The following is a 27,712-nucleotide window of genomic DNA, read 5'->3' as shown; positions in this document are numbered from 1 at the left end:
CAACAATACGAAACTCTGAAAAAAAAAATGAAACTCTCTCGTAACTTGCATGAAAAGAAAAGTAACCAACGCCGACGACATGAACGGAAGAAGTCGTGACGAAGAAACAGAGAAAGAAAGAAAGAACAGTGAAAGATAGGAGGGTGGTATCTTACATCAACAATACAAAACCCTGAAAAATGAAACTTGCAACATATGAAAGAAGAGTAACCATTGCCAACAAGACGAACATAAGAAGAAGCAGAGGATGGAAGAAAGGGTAGTGAGGAAGGGAAGGATGATGATGGAAGGGTAGTGAAATAAGGAAGGAAGGAGAATGGATGGGTGAGGAAGGGGAAGGGGGATCGAGGGGAGGGGAAGGCTGTGTCACGCGGGTTGGAGGTATGAGGAGGGGCCCACACTACACCACAGAACACGCCACCAACTTATACATCTTTCCCAGGCTGCTCAAGGACAACGTAGGCTTCAACAAGGACTTTGCATGAATGTCTTATATATATTAAAACAAAACCCAACAAAACAGTATAGTAGGTACGTCGAGTCGCCTTCTTGAGCTTCAACCAAAACCTAGAGAGAGTGTTGTATTTATAGCTTTTCCCTCGTGTTGTCGTCGTCGTAGTAGTGGTAGTAGTTGTCGCTGGTGGTGGTGGTGGTGGTGGTGGCGGTGTTGCGGGTACTGTTTTCGGTGTTGTTGGTGGTGTTGTGTGAGTTACATTATGCACAGTTGCAGATTCGAGCGTCGTGCGTCCATCAGCAACTCCGCATGGCATAATCTGTCAGCTGCCGGGGTGAGTTTACGTAAGGCGCCACTTGGGAGATGCTGGCGGGCGACGGAGAGGCGGCGGGAGCATGGGTGTGAGCTGAAGGGAGGACAAACACACACACACACACACACACACACACACACACACACACACACACGCTAACCAGGTAAATGCAATATCTTCTTTGTCTCCGTTTTCTTTCAATTGATTTGTTCCAGACTTTCTTCCTGTCCAAAAACCAACTGTGCTTAACCGTGAACAACTTGCAGCCATCGATCTCTTTATCTTTCTCTCTCTCTTTCACACACACACATTCACGCTAACCAACTAACTGCAATATCTTCTGCTTTCTTTCATTTGATTTGTTCCAGACTTTTTTCGCATCCAAAACCAACTGCGCCTAACCATGAACAATCCCCTTTCTCTCGCTTTCACACACATCTTCACACTATCCAATTAACCGCGATATCTTCTCTGTCTCCGTTTTCTTTCATTTGATTTGTTCCAGACTTTCTTCCTATCCAAAAACCAACTGTGCTTAACCGTGAACAACTTGCGGCCATCGATCTCTTTCTCTCTCTCTTTCACACACACTCTCACACTAACCAACTAACCGCGATATATTTGTCTCCGTTTTCTTTCATTTGTTCCAGACTTTCTTCCTATCCAAAAACCAGCTATGCCCGACCGACAATCATGAACAACTTGCAGCCTTCGATTCTTCTCTTTCTCGTTTTACTCGTTTTATTTCACTCGTAACATACTCCATCAAAAGCCAGCCAACAAACAGACAAGTGTCAAATCATTACACGGATCGAGTTCCAGTTCCTTTCCTTCCATTTTCTTCAGCTTGACTTGTTTCAGGCTTCATTTGCACCAAGAACCAGCGACTGTTGACTCCTTGCACCCACGGATATCATCTTTAGCTTTCTTCTTTCACTTCTTACAGATTTCATTCGCATACCAAAACACCTGACCAACTAACACCCATGAACTCCTTGCTTGCAGTCACGGATGTCTTCTCTTTCTGTCTCTTGTTTTTCAGACTTTCTTCGCATCACAAAAATAATCATTTGCACAGCCACTGTTCAACTTGCTTTTTCTTTCTTTGTCTACAGCCGTCTCTCTTTCCTTCCTCACACTCGTGGTCCTTAACTGGTGGCGAAAAAGTTCCATCCATGCACTCGAAACCCTCACTCGTCTTTTCCATGAACCCTCGAACTCGTAACATCGTTCAGTCACTAAAATTAAACAAACGAGTAAACTAACACTCGCGGGGCGTGTTCTCTTCCGTCCCTCAACCAACTATTTCTATGGTTTAGCCGCGGGCAGTCGGGGCTCCCGCTTCCTTCGTCTCTGCCTTGGTCTAAATGATACAAACAGTTTGCCTAAAGGAAGGAAAAAGAAAACCGCATCCCGATACGGTACAGTCTCCTACGTCGACCACACTCACGCTCCTGCCTCACGCTCTTCTGGAGAACGAAGCTCCCAACATTATGTGGAATTATGCGTTAATTTTATTACAAGAACGAAGTATAATACATTTAATCCTAAAAGTCGTAGGGTAAGGCGCTAGGTAGCTAGTGGGAGAGACCTACAAGAGGGTGTCGATGGGAGAAAACAAGCTGAGTTCCTTCTCTACGGCTAATAATTAAACCATTCCCCAAAATGTTTGCCTCTGCTCTTGGGTTACCGTAATGCCTGACCGACCCAGTAAATCGACCATAATTTCCTAGATCTACAAATATTATGTAAAAAACTATTAAAATATCAGGCTATGAGGGGCCAACGCAAGACCAGAGGGAGGCAGGGAGGTGCGTCCTGAACGGGGTTGTCGGCGAGCGTCGGGGAGGAAGGGAAGCGAAGGAGGACCGTGCGAAGAACCCAAGACCAAACAGACTGATTAAACGGTTCACATTAATGGAGAGAGAGAGAGAGAGAGAGAGAGAGAGAGAGAGAGAGAGAGAGAGAGAGAGAGATTGTGTGTGCGCGCGTCTGATACAAGGGAAATTTAAAGTTACTCTAGCAACGAAAGCCAAGTTATACAGATACAAAAGCTAAATCTGTGCGGTTGATTATCCTTTAAGATTTTGATTAGGTTGCATTTGCTTCATGCACGGGAGGTGGCCTGACCTATCCTGACTGACCTACTGCGACGGTGTGGCGCCCTCGTGTGGAAAGTTTTGATTGGTTTCGGCGCCTCGGGGCGGGCCTGGAGCGAGGCGGGGCGGGGCAGGGCGGATGGCGTCTGGCCGAGTCTTGAGTGTGCATCCATAACACTTTATTAATCCCTCCATTCGAATCGGTAATTTCTCCACGCACACGAAGTGCCACAACTGGTATGGATTGTCTTCAAGTTGTATAACGAGCAACTTTGTAAAAATTGGCTTTTCCTCCCGGTAGCCCATGCCCTTCCCTGCCCCGTGTGTCCCACGTGACCGCCCCCAACATCCCTGCCCCTCCTCTCCCGCGCCGGGAGGGGGCGGGGCTGGCGTGGACGACACCCTGGCTCCGGCGCCGGGATGGGCCGAAGTGGCGCCACCCAAGTGTCGTGGAGCCCATCATGAGCAGCAACAGAGAAAGCCGGGGCGGCCCTGCCAGTGCGCGACGCCTGGCCGGGGCTACTGCGTCCGGCGGCAGGCTCCGTGACCACTACAGGACCTCTCGTGTACAAAATACTACCTTAACACACAGTATCATTACCCTCGCCGAGCCCTCGCTGAGCCCCGCAGCGCCCACAATGCTCGTCTGCAGGTCTTGAGCCGAGTGAACCTGAGACGCGTCGGGCCTGGAGCCTTGAGGGCCTTAACCTAGTCATGCCTGGAGCATATGCAAAGGTGCGTCGTCAAAATAACCTGAAATAACCGCGTGGATGAGCTTGGCGGGGCGAGGGAGGCCTTGCAGCTCCGGGGCGACGGCGGCGGCGGCGGCGGGTTGAGCAGCCTGGTGGCGGCCAGTCGGGGCTCCTGGCACGCTGGCGTCAGGGCACCGACTGGCTGACTGACTGACGACATACACCACTTACTGTTTGGACACAGACTCAGCAGTGTTGCAGTGACCCTCGCGCGGCACTGCCTCGGCACTGTACGTATCTCTCGCCACGAAACTCAGCACTCGAGACTCGGCACAAACTCTTTGGTAACATCGGACTTGTCGTGCATATTGTCAGTGATTATCGTTTCAACGCGTACGTGGTTGTGATGCGCTGCCTTGCCACCTGACGGGGGTCTACACTTTATAACTCTGCACACAATCGATTTGAAAATTTGAATTACTGTTTTCTCGGATACAGGCAACGACAAGCATGAAAATATGTGTAAAAAGACGACTTCTCTGAAATCTAAGTCTAAAACAGACGATCATTTAGTCTTTTTGCGTCTCCTGGTCTCCTGCACGGCGGCCACAAGCGTCTTGACGGCCTCCTCGTGGCCCTCGAAGCTGTCCGCCTTCCTCAGGGTGCCGTGGCGGGACCCCCCCTGGCTGCCCCCGCCGCCGTCACTCTTCTTGGATGCCCCGGCCCGCCCGCAGTCTGAGGGAAGAGCGTCCAGCGAGTTTTGTTTCTTGAAAACCGGTCGGTAGTGGGGGTCGTCGCGGAAGGAGCGGCCGCTTGCCAGCTCGGCCAACATCGGCACATTTTCGTAGATGTTCTCCTTTTTGGAGGTTGACTTGCGGGGCACGGTGGCCACGGCGTAGATGGAGTCCATGTCCTTGCGGCCCGGAGACTTGCGGCTGGTTCCACTCATTTGCTCGGCGTGCACGATGGCCTTCACCTCGCCCATGCTGAACTCCCCGGCCCTGCCCTGCCCTCCCTGGGGCACCTGTGGCACGGGCACGGCCTTGGGAGTTCTGATGCCCGCCGCTTCTCGTTCCGCCGACCGGGCCCGCCCCTGCGAGCCCTCTCGGGAGCGAGACATGGCGGCTGCCACCCTAGCCTGGGCCTCCCGCATTTCTTCGAACTGCGCGGCGGTGGGCTCGTGGTCCAGGGCCCGGACTGACCCCATGCCAGAGTACAGTTTGGCGGCGGCGCGTAGCAGCGTGTTATCACAGGCAGACTTGGGTCTTTCAGGAATTGCTGACGCATCGAACACGGCGGCGGCGAGGTCGAGGTAGCGGTGAGGGTGGTGGTCGGGCTGGATCTTGGCGCGGGGAAGGCGGTGCATCACACGACCGACGGCGCCGCGCTCCCGCGATGAGGCGCGACCCTCGTCTACGTCGCTCTCGTAGTCTTGTTTCTTTTTCTCATCACGTAGGCGAACTTTTTCAAGAAGCTGCATAAAAACGCCTTTTTTCACTTCCTCAACGTCACTTCCCTCTGATCCTCGCCGCTGGTTGAGTCGCAGCGAAGATGTCGACGACACCATCTCACTCTCGCTTTCACAGCCTCGATGTCGCTCCCACACCAACGAGTCCCCCTCGCTGTTCTGGCGCTTCCGTCCGATGATGCGCTCTGCCCGCCGCACCTCGACGAAGGAGCCGCCGAGGACAGAGGAGGCTAGTGTGGAGCCCATGGAGGAGGCGGGCGACAGGGGGCCTCGGTACTTGTCCCCGTCCCTAGTGAGGCCCGGATCTGCCCGGCCTGAGCCCGGCCCTGGAGAGAATCCTGAAACACAAGCCTGTCAATCGGGCGTCAGTGTGCCTCGCTCTAACTACAGGGATAGTGGGGAGGGACAGGAGGGAGGGGGGAGGAGGCCGCCATCGCCGCCGCCGTCGTCAAGCTCTGTAAAGGCCGGGTGGTGCGGGGCGACAGTCTCCCTGGCCGGCGGCGCTGCTGGTGCTGGTGCTGCGTCACGCCTGCTGCCCGGCGGGGGGCACTAAGGAGCCTGTCACCCCGACACCACAAGTTAAAAAAGACCCATCTACAGGGAACAGTCATGGCACTAACTGAGATGAATCTGGACTGTCTACAAAACTACGACTTATACTCAGAATGCTTCTAGGCTATGGTGTGGAGATGACGAAAAGGTGAGGAGTCAATCCTTTAAAACCTGAGTCCGTATTCTTAAACATGTCGGCGCCTCAGTTCGTCTGTTTGAAAAGCCTCTCGTAGAAGTTCCCGGGATACTCATCGACTATTTTGTGATGCTAGTGACAGGTGATAGTTTTACACGACTTCTGCATCTTGAACGGAAAAAAAACTACCATTGAAAACTCGATAAATCTTCTCTGTGGCCTTGGGGAATCGTGGTAATATATAAGAGTAATAACATAAGAGTTAAATCACGAGAACATTGACATTGAGTGAAAAGAAAATCCGGGAGCCGTTGCAAAGGCATATCCCGGGACTACATCTGATCTGATCTAAGTAATGGGAGCCCAAGACGTTTAAGAATATGGACCTTAGCTTCGTTACTTGGACATACTTTAGCCTCCATAGAGATCCCTGAACGTTAACTCATCGCTAGAAACATGACATACAATAACCTCAACACCTAATTCGGGGACGCGCAGATCACTCACGCTCAACACACTCTCTCACCAACACACCTCACACACAAAACCGCTCACGCTACACTTATCACACATACCAACACACTATTAACACTCCCGAGCCTCACGTCCACTCCGCCTCCGCCTCGTAACTTTCGTCTTGCACTTCCGGGAGTGGGCGAATGCGAGGCAGCGAGGAGGCAAGGCGGAGAGACGGGAGGCAGCGGGACCCGGGCGGCACGCTTCCTTCTCTCTCACGCTGCTCTCTTCTGCTTGTCGCTCAGCAAACCGCCACACCATGCACGCGAGGGAGGAAGGGAAGCCACACAAAAGAGGAGACCAGCCAGTAAAGGCGAAAAAAAAGGAGGAGGAAAGAAAGGAAAAGCAGGATACACGCAAGCAGCCAACAGAAAGGGGAAGGAAAGAACGAAAAAACAACAACACCAAGAAGCGGAAAACATCAAAACAAGCGAGGAAAGAACGGATGGAAAACAAAACAACGAAGAAACATAAAAGGAAGAACGACTCACACACACACACACACACACACACACATATACGCTATCACGCGGCTCTGAAGAACATTTAAAGTACCGAAGAGCGAGTAAAAATGTGGCAGGAAAGACAGACCAAAAGATCGTAAGCTAAGATGAGACGGGAGGGCGGGTTGGAGTGCCTGTGGGTCCCTTTTTTCCTTTTCCTGGTGGTGCCAATAAAAATCTAGGTAAGGGAGAGCTGGCTGGGTGTCTTCCTGTGTCATGCTATCCACTTATAATACGGAGATCTTAACCTTATGCCTTCCTCCTCTCTTGCTACTACTAATACTACCACTGATATTGCTTCTACTACTGCTTGTTCTGTTGTGGTTTTCTCTCCGTTATTTCCTTCATCTTATATCGTATTTCCACCTCCATGTTTTCTACCTCGCTTCCCACGTCTTGTTTCTGCTACGCTTGTCTTTTTTTTTTTATAAATCGCCTTCCTCTTTATTCGAATTTTTTACTAAGTGCTTGCTCCCCATCCTCCCGCCATTCTCTCTCTCTCTCTCTCTCTCTCTCTCTCTCTCTCTCTCTCTCTCTCTCTCTCTCTCTCTCTCTCTCTCTCTCTCTCTCTCTCTCTCTCTCTCTCTTACGAACACACATAATCCATGTTTAACTATATAGATGGATTAGATTCACACGTCCTCACTCTGTAAACTATGAGGAATGTATGCTCTCTCTCTCTCTCTCTCTCTCTCTCTCTCTCTCTTAACCTCCTCTATCCTATGACGTATAAATACGTCATATTTTTACGTGTATCCTTTCTCCTATTTTGTTTAACTTTTTTTCTTACTGTTTATTTCTCTTCAGGACGCATATTTCCTCTGTTAATTTATTTTCTTTTTCTTTTGTCTGTTTAATATTTACTTCTTTCTTTCTTGTTCGTTCTCTCTCTCTCTCTCTCTCTCTCTCTCTCTCTCTCTCTCTCTCTCTCTCTCTCTCTCTCTCTCTCTCTCACACACACACACACACACGCAACTGGCTACCCTTCCCTCCCTCCCTCCCTCCTTTCCTCCCTTTCTCAGGCGTCTCTTTGGACCGACCACTCACCATGTGCATGATCGCTCTCCTGCTCCTCATCTTCCTGTTCGGGAGTTCGGCGGGAGTGAGGGGGGTCTGGAGGCTTAGGGATCCCCGCTATAAGCATGGAAGACCCTCCTCCTGTACCCCCGAGGCCGCCACCACCGCCACCACCACCACCACCACCTGCAGGGTCATCCACGGGGCCAGAGACTCGACTTGCCCCGTCAGCACACCCCCGCCCTTCGACCCTGTGGCGAATTGAGGAGGGGGGAAGTGAGAGAGAGAGAGAGAGAGAGAGAGAGAGAGAGAGAGAGAGAGAGAGAGAGAGAGAGAGAGAGAGAGAGAGAGAGACAGAGAGAGAGAGAGAGAGAGAGAGAGAGAGAGAGAGAGAGAGAGAGAGAGAGAGAGAGAGAGAGAGAGAGAGAGAGAGAGAGAGAGAGAGAGAGAGAATGGAAAATAAAGGAGAGAGAAAGAGGAAAAAAAATAGTAAACAGAAAGAAAGAAAGAAAAGAAATTAACATGGAAATTATAAGTAGGTACTGAATAGAGATAAAACATAGAGAGAGAGAGAGAGAGAGAGAGAGAGAGAGAGAGAGAGAGAGAGAGAGAGAGAGAGAGAGAGAGAGAGAGAGAGAGAGAGAGAGAGAGAGAGAGAGAGAGAGAGAGAGAGAGAGAGAGAGAGAGAGAGAGAGAGAGAGAGAGAGAGAGAGAGAGAGAGAGAGAGAGAGAGAGAGAGAGAGAGAGAGAGAGAGAGAGAGGTGGGGTGGGGGGGCAAAGAGAGAGAGAGAGGGGAGGTAAGGGGAGGGAGAGGACGTGTGGCGCGTGGTGATGTCCTAGGAAGCTCTGAAGAATCTTAGGAAAACAACAAACACACTGTCAGGTGAAAAACGCAACACAAAACAACCGAGAACAGGTAACACATACTGGCACGTCAATAGGAACGCACACACACACACACACACACACACACACACACACACACACACACACACACACACACACACACACACACATACATACATTCACACACTCACACACACAGCAGGTCAGGTCACGCCACGATGCCTCCAAAATACTCCTAAGAAAATAATCATTAAAAAAGAAGACTTCAAAATACATAAAAAAAGGAAGTCGGAAAATTAGGTTAGATATTTTTTATTAATTTCTTACTTTTTTTTAAGCTCAATCAGTAAGGATTTTTATAAACAGTTGCTGCTCCATATATAAAAAAGAAACTTTCTAACTTCCAAATGCTAAAAAGAAACGATAGAATTCAGAAAATGTTGGTTAGATTTTTTTTTTTTCATTTCTTACTTTTTCATTTTTTTTAGCTCAGTCGGTAGCTACACATTTTTGTAAACTGTTTCTGACTTCCAAATTCCAAAAAGAAAATAAAGTTAAAGTCGGAAAATTGGGCTAGATATTTCTGATTAATCTAATAACTTTCTTTTAGAGCTCCGTCGGTACGCATTTTTGTAAAGTTTCCGCTCAAAGTATGTAAAAAGTTTTTGCTCAATAAGAAAAAAAAACAATTTTGACTTCCAAATTATAAGAAAAACAGAAAAAACAACTTTCTGACTTCCAAATGCTAAAAAATATGGACGTCGGAAAATTTGGTTGGATATTTTTTTTTTATTTCTGATTTTTTTTTGAGCTCAGACGGTGCGCATTTTTGCCAACAGCTTCCAATGGAATTTTGTTAGTAACCTGAGGCAGTGTCGTTGCGTGGGTGTCTCCTACCGAAGCGCCGCGGCGGCCTTCAGGTGTTTAGGAGAAGGACAGAGAGGGAGTGGTAGAGAGGACTCGGGAGGACGCTTCACACCCCCACTGACGTCATCACCTTTCCTTCCCCCCCCCCCACCCCCACCCCGCCCACTCTGAATGCCACGCCTGTCCTGTTCCTTCCCTGCTGACGTGTGACTCCCTGCCCTCTGCCCCCTGCCCCCTTCTCTGCCGTCCTGCATCTTCCCTTCTCACGGCGGCGCCCAGGGTTGTTTCGCCGGGGAACAGACGCCGCCCGAAGACAGCATGAGGACGCTAACAGTCGGTGACGTGGGGTTTACGCAAAATTTTAGGCACTCTCTGGCTGCTGAAGTGTTCTGAACAGGCTTGTTTTTACAGTAATGGAGAAAACTCAAAGGCACAGTCAATAAAAACAAAAAAAAGCCCACTAGTACTGCTCCTATGGAAGAAAGTAGAGGAGTGGCCAAAAGAGAGGTCAATTCCGGATGGGTGGATGGATGTGGGGTCATGTTGCTTCGCCGGGAACATTGAACACACACGTACACATGAACACATACACACATACGTAAATGCCAGTGTCTGGGTCCCCCTGTGGAGTAGTACAGGAGTTGCCGCTTAGGTCTGGGGGCGACACAGGGAGCGGCCAAACCCCGCTCTACTGGGCAGGGCGTGGTGCGTAGGTCAGATCGTGTCACACCAATACACACACACACACACACACACACACACACACACACACACACACACACACACTGGTGGGTGCAGCAGTCACACCCGGCACTCGGTGTCAGTGAGCCACGTGTGAGAGGTTACTTTAAGGGACTAAGTGATTACTGAGGTCAGTATACAACACAAGTATTAAGTGCCAAACAACCTTGTACATTGCTAGGAAGTAATGAACAGCAGCGCGTGTGTGAGTGAAGAGCGCAATACAAACAAATTACCTAATGTGTCTTTTCTCTCCTCTCCCAGCACACGACAAAACACATCGCCTCCGTCTCAGGCTAGCTTGGTAGACTGAAAAGGAGACACTGTGAGAGCACGCCGGCCCTGCACACGCCCGCGTCCAGCCCGCCCTCACCTGCACTACGCGGGCTGACAAGACTATTTTTTTTATATTGTAAAGAAAATAAATAAAGTTTCACTATTTCGCTTTTTCTGACATTCCATGTTTATGTTCCCAAAGCGCAGCAAAAGTGGCTCACCTCTGTTGCTGGTCTGGCTTACAGGCGCTGATCTGATCGAGGATTTGCTGCATGATATTCTCGCTGGAATCGACGACGGACACCGTGGAGGCTGCACCAGCCTGAGGGACCTGCGGGGGGGAGACGCTTTACCTCAGGACACACACACACACACACACACACACACACACACACACACACACACACACACACACACACACACACACACACACACACACACACACACACACACGCGCGCACACACACACACACACACACACACACACACACACAGCCGCTGTCCCAAGGTGGTCATTCAGTTAGCAAGTCAATCGCTGGCTCGCACTAACTCGTGAGAGCCGGCAAAATATTAGGATTTACACCAATAAAATCACTCTTTTGCACCGCCGGGATATCGAGTGAGCAAGACAACTTTGGGCAGGCGGCGCGCGGTGCTCTTTCAGATGCACTCACCGTCCATCCCGCAGACACCCACGCCGACACCCCCGTGCTGGCGCGGCCCACACGCCTCCCCCCCCGCCGGGAGGGTGTGCGGGTGTGTGGGAGGGAGAGAGCGGGGGCGACGCGGGGATCAGGTATTCCTAAACGTATCGGGCTCCCATTACGACTATTTTCCAAGCCCACAGAGAAGATTAACCGGGTTTTCGTGGGTATTTTTCCCGTTCATGGCGCAGAAGTCGTGTAAAATTATCACCAGCATAAAAAAATAGTCCATGGAAAGTCCGGCAACTTCTACATATACGAGAGACTTTTTTGGGAGGCGGTGGCCGAGTGGACAGCGTGCGGGCGTGGTGAGTCCGTGGCCCTAGGTTCGAATCCCACCGAAACACGCTGATATTTCAAACCATCGCAAAGTGGCGGAAGATTACCCACATGCTGCCCAGATCGTCATTCAACCCTAACTTCAGCGACTTCGTTCAAGAGGAGCACTGGGGGGCAGCATGGGCCAAGCAAGAGTCATGCATCACGGCAGCCACTATAAATAACATTCGCCTGCGCCACTACCGGACAGGGGCCGCTCAAGAGGCTCCTCAAGACAACCTACCGGCGCTATAGGCAGCTTGAAAAAAAAGGGCTGAATGAGGCGCCGATACGTTTAAGGGTTGTATTATAAGACATTTCGTTGGCCAAAAACACCTATTTGACAAGGGTTTCGTAGGAGTTGTGGGCATTTCCAGGGGTAGTTTATGACCCTGGTGGTAGTTTGACCCTTCCTCTGTGCCATGAACCTGAAGAAACACTCATAAGAACCCGACTGACCCCCTCTCTGACCTTTAGAAATAGCTGATGTGAGGAGCGAAAGTGTCTTGTAATACCAACCTAAAAGTACTGGCTTTGGAGACTCACCTGAAGTTTGGGCGAAATCCTCTCCATAAGGGCCGTGATAGAACGGATGTACGGCTCCAGCTGCTGCGCGATGATCATGAGACGCTTGTTCTCGTCCCTCAGACTTACTACGTCGTTTACCTGCAAGACAACGAGGCTTCAGCACGTCGCCCGCACCACCCCGCCGACAACCCTTTGCCTGCTTGCCTGTCTGCGCTGCGCCGTGATCTCCAGCGCTGCCGAGTCTCGCGTGAACTATCCAGAGTCCGTGTTGCGTAGACTATTCATTATATTGCGTAAACTCTCCATTGTATTGCGTAAATTAGTGACTTTGTGTTGTGTCGACTAGTTATTGTCCTTACTGCGTGACTTAGGTGTCTAAATTGTGTTAACTAGTCATTGTCCGTAAGGTGTAAGCTATTCACTGTTTGTATTACGTCATAGTCGGTGTTACTTAATCTATTCGTTGTCTAAGTGTGCTAACTGTAGTCGTTGTCAGCATACCGTCAGGCCTGTCAAGTCTGCTTCAACACCCCTTTCACCCCCACCGAACCTGCCTCCCTGCCTGACTACCCCTCACCGAACCTGCCTCCCTGCCTGACTACCCCCCACCGAACCTGCCTCCCTGCCTGACTACCCCTCACCGACATGCCTCCCTGCCTGACTATCCCCCACCGAACCTGCCTCCCTGCCTGACTACCCCCCACCGAACCTGTCTCCCTGCCTGACTATCTGATCTGCGTAAGCTCATCCCCGTAGCATCGGGTCGCTAACAATGCCGCTGGGGGCCGAGACTTGACCTGGTGTTCTCGAGCAGAGTGGCGCAGCGCGTTGTGATAGCACGGGATGAGGTGTAAGGTTAAGGGTCATTGGTTTCGCCCGCCCCGCAGCTAAAGGTAAAGGTCAGGGTCCCCGCGAACCTACACCGGCGTCATTTCAGGCGAAGGTTCCCGGGTAGCTACAATGATAGGTTGCGTGAGTGTGGGTCGTGGCGGGGCAGGGGCGGGGACAGGGGTGTTTTCCAGGCTAAATCCCCGGGCCCCGCCGCCCCGCTGACGCCGCGCAACACCGACAGATTTTCGTTGCAAGCTTATAAGGCGGATTAGAAGCGCGAGCAGCGGGCTGAATGGAATTTTGGTGATTGAACCTAAATGGATGGTGGCCGGATCTCAGCTCACCCTGATAGACACGCTGCGTACTCGTGTGTGTGTGTGTGTGTGTGTGTGTGTGTGTGTGTGTGTGTGTGTGTGTGTGTGTGTGTGTGTGTGTGTGTGTGTGTGTGTGTGTGTGTGTGTGTGTTCTTACTTTACCTATCTGTTTCCACCTTTTGTCAAGTTCGTACTGTCCCGAATCTCTATTTATCTCTATCACATATTTCCTTAAACTTATTCCTTAAACTTTTTCACACACGCGATTTCAGTTGGTAAATAATTCCACACTCAACAATTGTTTGACTTGGAAAGCTGAATGTCCGTATATCGTGATCTCTATTATTTGTGGGTAGTAGTAGAAGTAGTAGTAATAGTAGTAGTAGTAGTAGTAGTAGTAGCAGTAGTAGTAGTAGTAGTAGTAGTAGTAGTAGTAGTAGTAATAGTAGTAGTAGTAGTAGTAATAGTAGTAGCAGTAGTAGTAGTAGTAACCCACCCACCTGTGACTGGAACACCTCCTGCTCGGCGTACACCCGCTGGATCTGCTCGTCCCAGGCTGCGTCGAACACCCCCCTCAGCTCCTCCATCTCGTCGGAGTACGCATGGAACTCCTCCTCGAGGGCCGCGCACTCCCGCACGATCTCTTCCACCCGTCCGCGGCGCGTCAGACACCGGCGCAGCGTGACGTCGCGGTGTAGCTCCTGCGCCTCTTCCTTGAGCCGCGTGAACTTGGCCGTCAGTTCCTGCTGTGGGGACAAGGGCAGGCGGGAGTGGCACCTCCGCACCAGGGAGCCTTAACCTTTAAGACGTGATCTGACCCAGGGGCGCGAGTCACCTGTGTGTGCATGCGTGTGTTGTGTGTGTGTGTGTGTGTGTGTGTGTGTGTGTGTGTGTGTGTGTGTGTGTGTGTGTGTGTGTGTGTGTGTGTGTGTGTATGTGGTGAACCAAAATATAGACATTTGTAGGACAAGTTGAATCATACAAGAGAGGGAAGGACAGGAGGAGAGGAGCCGGAGGGGGAGGGGGAGGAAAAAAGTCAAGCAGTCTCTTACTCGAAACTTATTCTCGTGGGTCTTGCAGTGCTCGGCGAAGGGTCCACCGCTCTCCATGATCTTGAGCTTGGCGGCGGAGAGGGAGCGGCGGGAGCCGGGCATCCCGAAGGAGGGGGGCCCCATGACGGAGGCGGCAGAGGGGGGCCGCGACGCACACCCGCCCTCAGACGATTGCTTCTCGCTGCAGCCTGAAGACCCTGCCGGAGGAGCCGCGTCAAGCCTACTCTCAAAGTCCGCTTTTGATCAAACTTTGCTTATATTTCCATACACAGAGACGCAGTGAGGGAAAAAGGCGAAGGAAGATTGGAGGCAGGAGGCCAGTCCACTCCGGAGATGGAGATAAAAAGGCCAGTAAAAGAAGGGAAAAAGCAAACATCAACTTGAACATCAGCTCACGTTGCAATATTTCTTGGGGCCAACACAGTTACGAGGAATTATTGGGTTATGTCAAGGCCGCTGGACGGGCCAGACGCTGAAGGTCACGCGGCCTACCTGAGGGCACGCCGGCGTGGGGGTCACCGCGCCCTTTGCTCATCACGGACAGCAGCGGCTCCAGGCTCCTCGAGAACTCGCTCTTGAAGTTGCTGCGCACCTGGCTGCTCTGGCCGGGCCTGGGGAATGAGCTTGGGGTGAAAAAGTATGTTACTAGAGTATGAACCAAGGGACGAGGGGCAGCGGGGCCGGGGAGGGGGAGGGGAGCAGCCGGGCGCCCCGCCGACACCAGGCGTGGCACAGCACCACACGACATTACTCATGAGCACTGGTGTGAAGAGTGTGCGTGTGGGCACTATTTGGCACGTGTATACATATATTCACATTTTTGTACACTTAAAAGATAAATCATATATATATAAACATTCCTTAAAACTAAATGAGTCAAGAAGCTCACTGGAACGGGGGACGGAAAGGGCGTGGAGGAGGAACAGGGAGAGGGGAGCGAAGGAAGAACAGGAGGAGGAGGAGGAGGAGGAGGAGGAGGAGGAGGAGGAGGAGGAGTACAGCAAGTCAAGGGTCGGGGGGTCGGGGGGGAGGGGCCACGAGAGGGAGAGCGAAAGGGAGGAGGATTATGCGATGAGGTAACTGGGCGAAAAGTTTGGGTTGTCTCTAAATTATTAAAACTTTGCAGCAAGTCAGCATTTGGGGGAGAATGATAAATAATTACCCGGTGCCGCAGGGGGCCGGGAGGGAGGTCGGGGAGGAGGAAAGGGGGGAGCAGTGACCAGGTAAAGGGGAGAGAGGAGAGGAGAGGAGAGGAGAGGAGAGGAGAGGAGAGGTGATGGAGGGAGTACGAACACACATAACAGCCGAAAACAAGGAAAATATGACCAAAAATGATGAGATGGAACAGAAGGAGACAGGCGGCGTAAGCAAAGGGATGGATGGATGGGAGGGAAGCCGAGAGGGAAGATTAAAAATAGACAGAAAAGGGAAAACCACGGAGACAGGAGGAAAGAAGGAATGAAAGAAGGGAAGGAAAACATGAGAAGAGACTGAACAGAGAAAAAGTTGGATGGGCAAGAGAAAAACGAAGTAAAAATAGGTAGAAAGGAAAAACTATGAAAAGAATGAAGAATGGAGGAAAGAAGAAAGGCAGAAGAGAGATGCATGGGAGAGAAAAAGGGAGACGAAAGCACAGAGGAGCAAAGACTGGAAGAAAGGAAAAAAAGGATAAAAATGAATGTGGGAGGGAACACGAAGGGAGAGAGAAGCAAGGGAGAGAAGAACGAGAGGAAAAAACAACAAAGTGAAGCAAAAAATGGAAAAAGAGGAAGACGAGGAGAAAAATGAAGGTGGGAGGGAAAAGGAAGGATAGAAGAAGGAAGGGAGAGGAGAGGAAGAGGAAAACAAAGTGGAGGAAAGAATGAAAGAAACACGAGGATGAAAATAAAGATGAAAAGGAGGGAAAAAAGGAGTAAGAGTGAGTAAGGGAGAAGAAACAAAGAGGAGCAAGGAAAAGGAGGAAAAAAGGAAGGAGAGAAGGAAGGGAAGAAAGAAGAAGAAGAAAACAAAGTGAAGCAAAGAATGGTAGAAGAGTAACACGAGGGAAAAAATAAAGATAGGAAGCAAAAAAAAAGGACAGAAGAAGGAAATAAGGAAGGGAGAGGAAGGGAGAGTTGAAAGGAGTGGCCGTGCAAGGGAGGGTCACACTGATGTTGATTGGGTCATTGGTGCGTGTGGGGCAACGGAAGGTCAGGTCACACGGGGGTCACACGGGGTCACGAGGCGGGTGAGGATGCTTGAGTACATGCGTGTGTGCGTGAGTGAGTGCGTGCGTGCGTGCGTGTAGGTGCTCATGCTACCTGGGTGTCGTCCGTCCCAAACGATGTGTAAGGATTCACAGAAACTAAAAAGAAATTCAGTTGTAAAGGATGATTGTATTTAGTTTGCGACCAAGCAGTGGTTTTCGCAACAAACACACACACACACACACACACACACACACACACACACACACACACACACACACACACACACACACACACACACACACACACACACACACACACACACACACACACACACACACACACACACACACACACACACACACACACACACACACACACACACACACACACACACACACACACACACACACACACACACACACACACACACACACACACACACACACACACACACACACACACACACACACACACACACACACACACACACACACACACACACACACACACACACACACACACACACACACACACACACACACACACACACACACACACACACACACACACACACACACACACACACACACACACACACACACACACACACACACACACACACACACACACACACACACACACACACACACACACACACGTCTGCCACACCCCCACACGGCGTCCTCGGGCTCGGGGAAGGCGGCTCACCAGGAAGGCGGCGCCGAGCTATCGCCCTTTAACTTGGGCAGGTACACAGCTGCTCCGTGGCGGGCCGGCCAGCCAGCCAGCCAGCCAGCCAGCCAGCGAACCAACCAGCCAGCAGCCAGCCAGCCAGTCAGCCAGTGATCAGCCAGCCAGCCATCCAGTGAGCCAGTGAGCCAGCCAGCCAGCCAGCCATCCAGAAAGCCAGGCAGCCAGAAAGCCAGGCAGACATGCAGACAGACAGCCAGCCACTCAGAACGCTAGGCAGCCAGCCAGCCAGCCAGTCAGTCAGTCAGGCAACCAGAAAGGCAGGCAGGCAGGCAGGCAGGCAGCCAACCAGCCGGCTAGCCAATCAGGCAGCCAGAAAGCCAGGTAACCAGTTAGCCAGCCAAAGAAAAAAACCAGGCAGCCAGCTAGTCAGTCAGTCAGCCAGCTTGCCTGCCTGCCAGCCAGACAGGCAGCCAGCTAGTCAGTTAGCCAGATAGCTTGCCTGCCTGCCAACCAGACAGGCAGCCAGCCAGCCAGGTAATCAGTCAGTCATCAGGAGGATTAACAATTCAGTCCGTCAGGTAACTAAGTATGTAGCCAGGCAACGACCTTGGCTGCCTTACAGCTGTCCCGACAGCCGGGCAGCCAGGCAGGGAGGCCGCCAGCCTCAAAGACAAATATGCATATAACTAGCTACACAGTGGGCCGAACTCTCAGCCAGCTACCGAAGGAGACACACTCACACACACACATGCTGTCAGATGGACGGCTAGCTGGCCCATCATGGCATAGACAGATACACTAACGATAAGTTTCCCGATCAGCCAGTTTGCTGACAAACCAAACGCCCCCTTGACAATCCGGAACACAACCACCCAGTCAAGCAGTCAGGAGCTAACCTAACTGTCAACACACAGGCAAACTAACGAGCAGTGAAGCCAACCCGGCGATCAATTAGCTAATGAGGCGGCAACGCAGCTAACCGACCAGACGACTCGTTAATACACCGGCCAATCATCCGACGGGCTAAATAGAGGGCCGGTGACCAGCCAGCCGGCCCGCAGGCACGCTGGTCAGCCAACCAGCCAGCCAGCCTGCCAGGCGGCATACTGGCCAGCCAGCATGCCCGCCAGCAGGCATGCTGGTCAGCCAGCCAGCCAGCCTGCCAGGCGGCATACTGGCCAGCCAGCATGCCCTCCAGCAGGCACGCTGGTCAGCCAGCCAGCCAGCCAGCCTGCCAGGCGACATACTGGCCAGCCAGCATGCCCGCCAGCAGGCATGCTGGTCAGCCAGCCAGCCAGCCAGCCTGCCAGGCGACATACTGGCCAGCCAGCATGCCCGCCAGCCAACTACACAGCCGGCACGCCGTCCTGCCAGTGACCTCTCATGCCAGCCACTCATGGAGGAAAAAAACAAAAAAAACATTGCAACAGTCATGTCGTCGGGCAGCCAGCCACTCCGTCATCGAGCCTGTCAGTTAATTCATAACTACAGCCATATATTCACGGGACAATCAGTCATTCCTTCAGGCACAAACAAAGCCGGCAGTTACCTCAACAAATCATTCAGGCGTCATGCACATGTTTGCCCTTCGCCAGGCTGACTAGCGCCCCCCATCACTGTATTTGCTCGACAAAAATATTTCAGTCCATTCCATTAGCTTGGTATCAGTCACTCTGTAGCACAGGCAGCAAGTCAGGGCACGGCGCTGCATGTTAAACACTCAACAACCACAAACCAAGTCATCCCCACACAGCCCGACACACCGGTGAGGAGGTTAGGGAGTGACACACAGACTGAGCCCAGACAGACACAGAGGGACAGGGACTCGCAGGGGGGCGGGGCAGCTCACCTGAGGGGGTGCGAGAGGTGAGCGATGGCCGCCAGTCTCTCCATGAGCTGAAATACGAGGTCGAGGAACTCATACTTGGAGGCGGAGGAGGAGAAGGTGGTGCACATGAGGAGGTGAACCTGAATGATCGGCAGCAGGGCCCCCAGCGACGCCAACTGACTTCGAAACAGCTTGTCCTTCACCTCGTACTGCCTGCAAGCGCCGCCACCACCACACCCAGTCAGTGCAGATGTACGACAGACATGGTACAGACACTTATTGACAGGGATGTGCGACGGTCAGTGTGGACACGAACAAGAGGTGACTCAATGGCCGAAGTCGAGTATGTAAAGAGTTGAGGCGAAGATGGAGACGAAGACGAAGAAGAAGAAGACAGAAAAACAAAAAAAGATCACAACAAAGAAAGAGCACAATACGTGGAGGCGAAGAAGAAGGTGTGGGGAAGACGAAGAAGAAGGGAGAGAAGAATAAGGAAGGAGAACTAAAAGACCACAACAGAGAAGGAGCACAGTACACGCCTCAGCCTCATCCTTACCCATCCACTTCGCGCATGAGGACGTCGTGGGTTCGTCTGACCGTCTCCTGGAGGTTCTCGGAGAGCGTGTTGATGTTGTGCTTCTCCGTCTCCATGTTCTTCCGCAGTTCGTCCAGCAGCGCCTTGAACAGGATCACGCCGTCCCGCACCGAGTTCTGGAGCTCTCGAATACTCTGCAAGGACACGACCACACACAACAGCATTACCAAGGACGCACGAGGCAGACACAGCAGCACGCCGTCCCTCGCCTTAAAGATAAACAACCACAAACCTTCACAAACACACTCCGGGATACTTTACATGGACACCGTAGCACTGGGGACCATTACCGTGAACTTGAGAGAGCAAACACACACACACACACACATCCCCCCCCCTCCCCACCCCACACACACACCACCGACTTCCTAACGTCCCAAACTCCCTCCATGGACACAGAAACAGAGGCAAAGACATACATAACAAACACACACAACTCTCATACAGTCACACTCATCCACCTTGCCCTTCCCCAGCTCTCGCACTCACCATGGCGGCGCGGTCTAGTTTCTGGCGGGCCTGGGTATAGGCTGTGTCGATAGGGATGAGAGTCTCCCCGGGAAGCTTGCAATGCGAAGAGGGACGGAGGCGTTAGTACGGGCTGAGCATGTATGTATGTGTGTGCGTGTGCGTGTTATAAGTGGTATAGACAGGTGAAAGACAATGGAAGGAAGCAAACAGGAGGCAGGAGATGGTAGTGTGCAGTAGTCTACCCACAAGACGTCAGGAGAACCGTCAGCAGCGTCAGTATTCTCAAGGTACTCCTTCAGGTTAATGACTACGCTCCGTTCACGTTAGCTCCGACTATAGGCTCCTCCCCCTTTCTTATCTTCTTAAGGGCAATAAAAACAAAAACAAAAACAGGAACAAAAAGAACCCGCCAGACGCTGCTCCGACCCAAGAAAACAGAACGAGAGGTCAGAAGAGAGGTAAATTTCGGCTGTTTCAGAGTTTACCAGCGGAAGGGATAAAAAAAAAATAAAAAATGTACGTATATTAGCGCGGCATATCATTGGCCAATTCACAAGCAGACCACGCCCCTCTCCACATGACCCAAAATTGACCTCTATTTTGGCCACTCTTCACTTTTATCTTTTGTAGGAGAAGCGATTAGCGGGCTTTTTTTCTACACTTTCTTTTTGTTGCCCTTGAGGTACTTCCTTTGCTGTAAAAAAAATAATAAAAAAAATAATAATCAGGCAACGTGTGACTGGTGCTAAAACGTCTGGAGCAACGTTACCAAGTTATCGTACACTCAGCCACTCAGCACATCGTATTATCCGGTTTCTGACGTACAGCTTTCGCAAACAGACGCCAATGACTAATGATTTTAATGATAACTTTAACTGGAATTTCGTTATCTGTGAGGGTAGGAAAGTTTCGAGCCCTGGAACTGATAATCGCAATGTTCTGAGTACGATAATTTGACAACGCTGGTCTGGAGCTAACCACAAGGGAGGCCGACGTTGGGAAATGTTAACCCGTCCGCTGCGATTGACACGGATTTCACCTTAACTGGTAGCCTGATAACATATAGTCCCAGGTCTTTCTCTTCCTCTGTGGTGGATGGTGGAGTGTTTCCCATGTGGTACCGGTATGCTGGATTTCCCCTCCTAATGTGCATGACTTTACATTTTTTTCTTGATTGAATTGTTGAAGCCACTTGTTGTTCTGTTCCTGTAGCTTGGTGATGTCTTGTAGGAAATCCGCAGTCAAGAGGTTAAGAAACGTTGCATATCATTGGCCAGTCCTCAAACAAACCACGCCCCTTTCCATTTTAGGCAGCGTGTGATTGGTGGATGCTGAGAGAGGCGAAATCTTATTGGTGGGAGATAAACTGGTGATAGCGGAACTTCGGTCAGTATTGTAAGATGCCTCCACCCCTAACGTCAACCACTTCCAAAGTCCGAAAATGAGAATAGTTTGGTTCTAATGACTGTTTCTTTAGGTTCACGGTGCAGAAGAAGGGCCAAACTAGCACCAGGGTCAGAAAACTACCCCTGGAAAGCCCCACAACTCCTGCCCCTTGAAAATTGTATGTGCTTGAGCGGTGAAATGTTTAGTGATATGGCGCATATTTCCGATGCTGACGTGAACAGAGAACGATGATTTAGGATTCGTGTGTTAATTAACGAAGATCTGTAAGTCAATGAGCACTGCGATTTCTAGGTCCAGCTGCATTAAATTTACCTGTAAGTCAATCAGTGCGTTTAACAAAGCATCCGAGTTCACAGTTAGAGGTTAATGGGTCATGCGTGTCCAGGGGTGAGGAACGCGACAATCCACCAGGTTAACTGAAATCAGGCGTGGCGCAGCGTAGATTTACCAGCGTTCAGGGACCATATCTGTCAAACAAAGTATCCGAGTACACCGTTAGAGGTTAATGAGTCATGCGTGTCCAGGGGTGAGGAACGCGACACTCCACCAGGTTAACTGAAATCAGGCGTGGCGCAGCGTAGATTTATCAGCGTTCACGGACCATACTCTCGAACATTTCAGGGCCTACTCACCCATATTTAGAAGTTTTCCCTTAGGTTGTGAGGTATTCCATGGGTAAACTAATGAGCCTATTGATAATTTGACGAGGCTTCTGCACCGTGAATGTGTGAACTACCCATGAGAACCCGCCTAACCTCCGTTGTGGACTGTGGAAATATTGGTTGCGGCGGCTCTCCGTGTAGGGTGGTGTGGAGTGCGGTGGAGGGCGTGGAAGAGGACAGGAGGGTGTGCATTAGGGTGGAAGGCTGTGTGTGTGTGTGTGTGTGTGTGTGTGTGTGTGTGTGTGTGTGTGTGTGTGTGTGTGTGTGTGTGTGTGTGTGTCCTGAAATATCTGACTTCCTTGTATTCCACGCTGACTTACTAGCAAGGACGTGTTATGCGGTGTGTTCAGAGTGCAAGTTAGTGTGTTAGAGGGAAGGTGTGTCTATTAAAAGGGGTCAGTGATTAAGATAAGCCGTGAGTTCAAGTAGGATGTAGAGATTGATGATGATGATGATGATGATGATGAAAAGGAGAAAGAGGAGGAGGAAGAAAAAAAGAGAAGGAAGAAAAGATGAGAGGAGGCAAATTGAGGCAAAAATAGGAAGTAGAGATAGATGATGATAATGAAGAAGAGGACGAAGATGAGGATGATGATGATGATGATGATGAGGAGGAGGAGAAAGAAGAAAAAAAAGAAGGAATTAGAGATGGGAGAGAAGACAAATCGAAGAACAAGTCGTCCAAGAGAAGGAACAAGAAATGAAGGACGAGGAAGAAGAGGAAGAGGAGAAAGGGGAGGTGGAGAAAGAAGAGAAAACAGAGAAGGAATAATAGATGCGAGAGGAAGCAAATCGAGGCACAAGGCGTCCAAGAGAAGGGACAAGAAATGAGGAGGAGAAGGATGAGGAAGAAGAGGAAGAGGAGAAAGGGGAGGAGGAGGAAGAAGAGAGAAAAAGAGAAGGAATAATAGATGCGAGAGGAAGCAAATCGAGGCACAAGTCGCCCGAGAGAGAAGGGACAAAAACAAATGACAGTCGTTGAAGCGTCGTGGGGGTGGGCACTGACCATGACGGCCCGGTCCAGCTTCTTGCATCCCTGGGTGTAGGCGGTGTCGAGGTCGATGCAGTGGAGGCGAGCGTCGATGGAGGATTCCCTGAAGCAGGTGATACACAGCATGGTGCGTTTGGTGGTGGAGAACATGATTTGCGGCTCCCCATGCATTGCGCACTGATCAGGAGAGAAAGAGGGCACTGCCGTCAATAGGCAGCAGGAATAGACGTTTGCAGAAGGGGACAGAGAGTGAGGTAGAGAGGGAAGACGAGCTTTAGTGGGCGGCTGGGACAAGACAATACAGGTGAACGAAATGCAATAGGGAAGGATTGTAAGGCTCAGCAGAGAGGGACACAGATCGCGAGTGGGTGAATGTGGCAAAAAGCGAGAGGGAGAGAGGGAAGAAAAAGGGAGAGAAATATAACTCAATACAGGATAACGTCAGCAAAAAGGGAAAAAAGACAAGCGAGAACGTCAGTGGAAAGTACGTCAGCGAGAGAGGAAAGTCACGTCAGCGAGGTAGAAGGGCGCTATTGGGCGGAACACTTATATAAAGACTGTTCAGGAGAGAAGAAGGGAACGGTATCACCAGGCAACCAGAACATACGTCAGAAGAAGGGGACAGGGATCGCGAGTGGGTGATAAAGGCAAAGACGTGAGGTAGAGAGGGAAGAGGAGCGATAATGGGTGGCTGCAGATAAAGAAAAGATTGCTCAGGAGAGAGGATGGGAACAGCCGTCACCAGGGAGCAAGAACACACGTCAGAAGAAGGGAACAGAGATTGGGAGTGGGTGACATGGCAAAGACGTGAAGTAAAAGGGGAAGAGGAGCATTTGTGGGCGTTCAGGAGGGAAGGGAACGAAGAGAACACAGGATAACATGATGCAAAGGGGATGGATTGTAAACCTCAGAGGACGGGGACACAGATCGCGAGTGGGTGAGCGTGGCAGAGACGTGAGACAGAGAGGGAAGGCAAGCGTTAGTGGGCGGGTGCACGTAACGAAGACTCAATACAGGACAACGTAATGCAATAGGTAAGGCGGGTAAGTGCGAACGTCAGAGTATACGTCAGCGGAAAACACGTCAGTGAGAGGAAATATGAGAGCTCGTTGGCGGAAAATACTTAAAAAAAATCGATCTGGGGTAAAAAAAGAAAAGAGCAAAAGCAATGAAGAACGGGAAGAGAAGGAGAAACAATAAAGCGACGGTGAGTTTAGAGGGAAATAGAAAGGGAAGTAAAGAGGGAAGATGAGTGTAAAAAAAAGCGATCTAGACAAAAAAAGAAAAAAGGAGAACGAGAAGACGGAGAAAAAAAATAAAGTAACAGTGAGATAGAGGGAAATAAAGAGAGAAAAAGGGATGATGAGCGTAAAAAAAAACGATCTAGACAAAAAAAGAAAAAAAAGAAAAAAGAAGAACGAGAAGACGGAGAAAAAAAATAAAGTAACAGTGAGACAGAGGGAAATAAAGAGGGAAAAAGGGAAGATGAGCGTAAAAAAAAAGCGATCTAGACAAAAAAAGAAAAAAAAAAAGAAAAAAGAAGAACGAGAAGACGGAGAGTAAAAAAAATAAAGTAACAGCGAGATAGAAGGAAATACAGAGAGAAAAAGGGATGATGAGCGTAAAAAAAAGCGATCTAGACAAAAAAATAAAATAAAAAAGAAGAACGAGAAGACGGAGGATAAAAAAAATAAAGTAACAGTGAGATAGAGGGAAATAAAGAGAGAAAAAGGGAGAGAAATATAACTCAATCCAGGATAACGTCAGCAAAAAGGGAAGGAAGACAAGCTCGAACGTCAGTGGAAAGTACGTCAGTGAGAGAGGAAAGTCACGTCAGCGAGGAGCCAGCGCGCTAGTTAGCAGGAACAGAGAGCGAACACAGGCGTCAGCAGGTAGCCAGGCCCACGTCAGCACAGGGAAGGGATGCGGATGTCAGTGGGGCGGGCGCGCGTTAGCAGAAGGGACACACGTCAGCAGGAAGGCCTTGCGTCAGCGCGGGGGACAGAAGCGCCAGCGGGAAGGTCGAGCATTTAGAAAAGAGTCGGAACGCGGAAAGACACAACTGACAGCGCGAGGCGAAGTGAGGGACAGCGGGAGATTCTTTCGGTAAGCGGGAGTTGGACGAAGGAGACAGAAGAAAAAATCCGCCATGTGAGTTTTTGACGGTTTAGAGGCAAAAAAAAAACGCTACAAAAATATAGTAAAAAACCCCCATTCCGCTAGTGACTTTTTGACGGTTTAGAGGCAAAAAAAAACGCTACAAAAATATAGTAAAAAACCCCCATTCCGCTAGTGAGTTTTTGACGGTTTAGAGGCAAAAATAGACGCTACAAAAAAGAGACAGTTAAAAAAAACAATCCGCGGGTGACTTTTTGTCGGTAAAACGCACAAAAAGAGACGCCACAAAAAGTAGACGGGAGAAAATAAAAAAACCGCGTGTGGCTTTTGACAGATTAACGACAAAAAAGATGTTACAAAATGGAGACGGTAAAAAAAAAAAAAAATCCGCGGGTGACTTTTCGACGGACAAAGCAAAAATCTACGTGACCCATTTTTATTTTTTTTTAGGACATCAAGGCAAAAAAAAGACCATGAGGAACCCGCATGTTACTTTTTTTGTCGTTTTAACTACGAAAAAAAATAGACGCTACAAAATCCTGCTTGCAAGGTTTAAAGACGAAAAAAAAAAAAAAGCAAAAGAAAACAAAAAATCTGCGTGGCTTGTTTTTTTGTGGGGGAATCAAGACAAAGAAAAGTGATAAAACGTAACCCGTATGCGACTTTTTGATGATTTAAAGACAAAGAAGGAGAATTAATACATGGAAAATAAGGAGAAAGAAGGAACGGAGAGGAAAGTGTGGCAAGGAATCAATGAATACACGTCACACTCTGTCTTCCTTATATTCTTCCTTCCTCTAAGAATGCGAACAATGAAAAGAAACATGCAAAATATAAGGGCGGAAAGGAATCGACGGAATAGAAGAAGAAGAGAAGCAAAAAGTGGAAACGTCTTACTCAAACCTTATATTTCCGTCTACTTTCTTCCTCTCTTGAAATTAAAAAGACACATGCAATATAAGGGCGAGGAAGGAATCGACGGAGGAATAGAAGAGGAAGGTAAAACGAAAGTGGAAAAGTCTTACTCAAACCTTATAATTATTTCCGTCTACTTTCTTCCTCTCTTGAAATTAAAACATGTAAAAAGACATGCAAAATAAGGACTTGGAGGGAAGCGACGGAGCAACGGATGAAGGTCAAGGAGAGGGGAGTATTCCACCTCAAACCTTACCTTTCTGTTGACTTCTTTCCCTCTTTTGGACATGTGGATGATGTCGTGGAGTGAGAACATGCGCGCCCTGTGTGTCTCCTCCCGACAGTGTCCACACAGCACCTGGCCTGGAGGGGTGGAGAGGGCGCGATGTGAGGTGGGCGGCGTGGGTGGTGTGGGTATGTCAGGGTGTTATACAAAGGGTGTGGATGTGTATTGGGTGTAGAACAGGTGGGTGCGGCTGTGTCAGGTGTAGAAAGGGTGTGTTGGGTGTGGTGCAGGTGTGGGTGGGTGTCAGGGTGTGGTGCAGATGTGGCTGTGTTGGGTGTGTTGCAGGTGGGTGTGACCGTCTCAGGTGTAGTACAAGGGGTGTGACTGTGTGTTGGGTGTGTTACAGTGTGGGTGGGTGTCAGGGTGTGGTGCAGATGTGGCTGTGTTGGGTGTGTTGCAGGTGGGTGTGACCGTCTCAGGTGTAGTACAAGGGGTGTGACTGTGTGTTGGGTGTGTTACAGTGTGGGTGGGTGTCAGGGTGTAGTGCAGGTGGGACTGTGTTGGGTGTGGTCGTCTCAGGTGTAGTGCAAGGGGCGTGGCTCACCGCAGGTATTACAGAAGAACATGGCGGACTGGTTGGTCTTATCACAGTTGGCACACTGCGGCCGTTCCTCGCAGGACGACTCCACCAGGAAGACCATCAGGTTGTCCCGCGGGGGGAGCTGACCCTCCTTCAGGGCCGTCACCTTCCTGGGGGGGAGGAAGGTTAGTAATGGTGGGCCGCGGCACGCCGCTCCGCTCCAACCACCCTGCACGCGGCACGAGGGGCCACCGCACCCTGCACACCGCCCCGGGGCGTGGGCTGGGCAGGGCCAGTGCAAAAAGGGTGGAGGAGCGACTGTCAGGGGTTTGTGAACTCACAGAGACAAGGTAAAGACAGGCAGGGCTGGAAGGAGAGACTCACCCACACAGCGGACATAGTATCTTGGCGTCGTGCAGTCTGGGCCTGAGACAGCGGGAGCAGAAGGTGTGGTAGCAGGCCAGCAGGCACGGCTCCTCATACAGCTCCTCGCACAACCAGCACAACAGCGGGTTGCGGCTCCATTGTTCCAGGGTGTCCTCCAGGCTGCCTCCCCCGCCCCCGCCATACTGGCCGCCCTCTCCGCCCCCGCCGGGCACCTGCCCCGCAGGCCCCGAGGGGCCCCGGCCCGGCCCGCTTGGGCCGCTGGATGGGCCACCCCGCCGGGCCGGACCAGCAGCCGCTGAGGGCGGAGGTGGGCCGCTGGCTCCGGGGAGGCCGCCCCCGGGGGAGGGCCCGCCAGCGCCCGGGCCCCCGCTGCCCTCACGGCTCCCGTGACTCGCCGCCAGCCTGCTTACCCGGCCATCTTAC

At 50.7% G+C, this 27,712-nt stretch overlaps 2 protein-coding genes across 2 annotated transcripts in view; both read right to left on the bottom strand.

Annotated features, from left to right (window-relative positions):
* Window positions 1-602: 602 nt before the first annotated feature.
* Window positions 603-27,707, bottom strand: LOC126983986 (uncharacterized). Its single transcript, XM_050837280.1, has 14 exons — window positions 27,287-27,707; window positions 26,927-27,072; window positions 26,353-26,459; window positions 23,079-23,240; window positions 20,022-20,096; window positions 19,494-19,666; window positions 18,959-19,150; window positions 14,720-14,850; window positions 14,228-14,424; window positions 13,676-13,921; window positions 12,049-12,168; window positions 10,702-10,811; window positions 7,781-8,001; window positions 603-5,364 (listed from the first exon to the last, which is right to left on the bottom strand). Exons 2-14 carry the CDS (start codon window positions 27,021-27,023, stop codon window positions 4,124-4,126), a joined length of 3,072 nt encoding a protein of 1,023 aa, XP_050693237.1. The 5' UTR covers window positions 27,024-27,072; window positions 27,287-27,707; the 3' UTR covers window positions 603-4,123.
* LOC126983990 (uncharacterized) overlaps window positions 27,575-27,712 on the bottom strand; it is a 42,981-nt gene continuing 42,843 nt past the window's right edge. The window contains exon 2 of the mRNA XM_050837288.1: window positions 27,575-27,712. Within this exon, the coding sequence (XP_050693245.1) occupies window positions 27,665-27,712 (48 nt within the window). The 3' untranslated portion in view covers window positions 27,575-27,664.

The sequence above is a fragment of the Eriocheir sinensis genome, chromosome 55, assembly GCF_024679095.1.
Source record: "Eriocheir sinensis breed Jianghai 21 chromosome 55, ASM2467909v1, whole genome shotgun sequence".
Taxonomy (NCBI): domain Eukaryota; kingdom Metazoa; phylum Arthropoda; class Malacostraca; order Decapoda; family Varunidae; genus Eriocheir; species Eriocheir sinensis.
Note: the sequence above shows the minus strand (reverse complement) of the source record. Positions and strands in the feature narration are given on the sequence as shown.

Coding starts and splice junctions, on each gene's coding strand:
- LOC126983986 (XM_050837280.1), bottom strand. CDS start 27,023: ATGGTCTTCCTGGTGGAGTCGTCCTGCGAGGAACGGCCGCAGTGTGCC. Junction 23,241..26,352: donor GGAAAGAAGTCAACAGAAAG/GTAAGGTTTGAG, acceptor TCTCCTGATCAG/TGCGCAATGCATGGGGAGCC. Junction 20,097..23,078: donor AGCTGGACCGGGCCGTCATG/GTCAGTGCCCAC, acceptor TCGCATTGCAAG/CTTCCCGGGGAGACTCTCAT.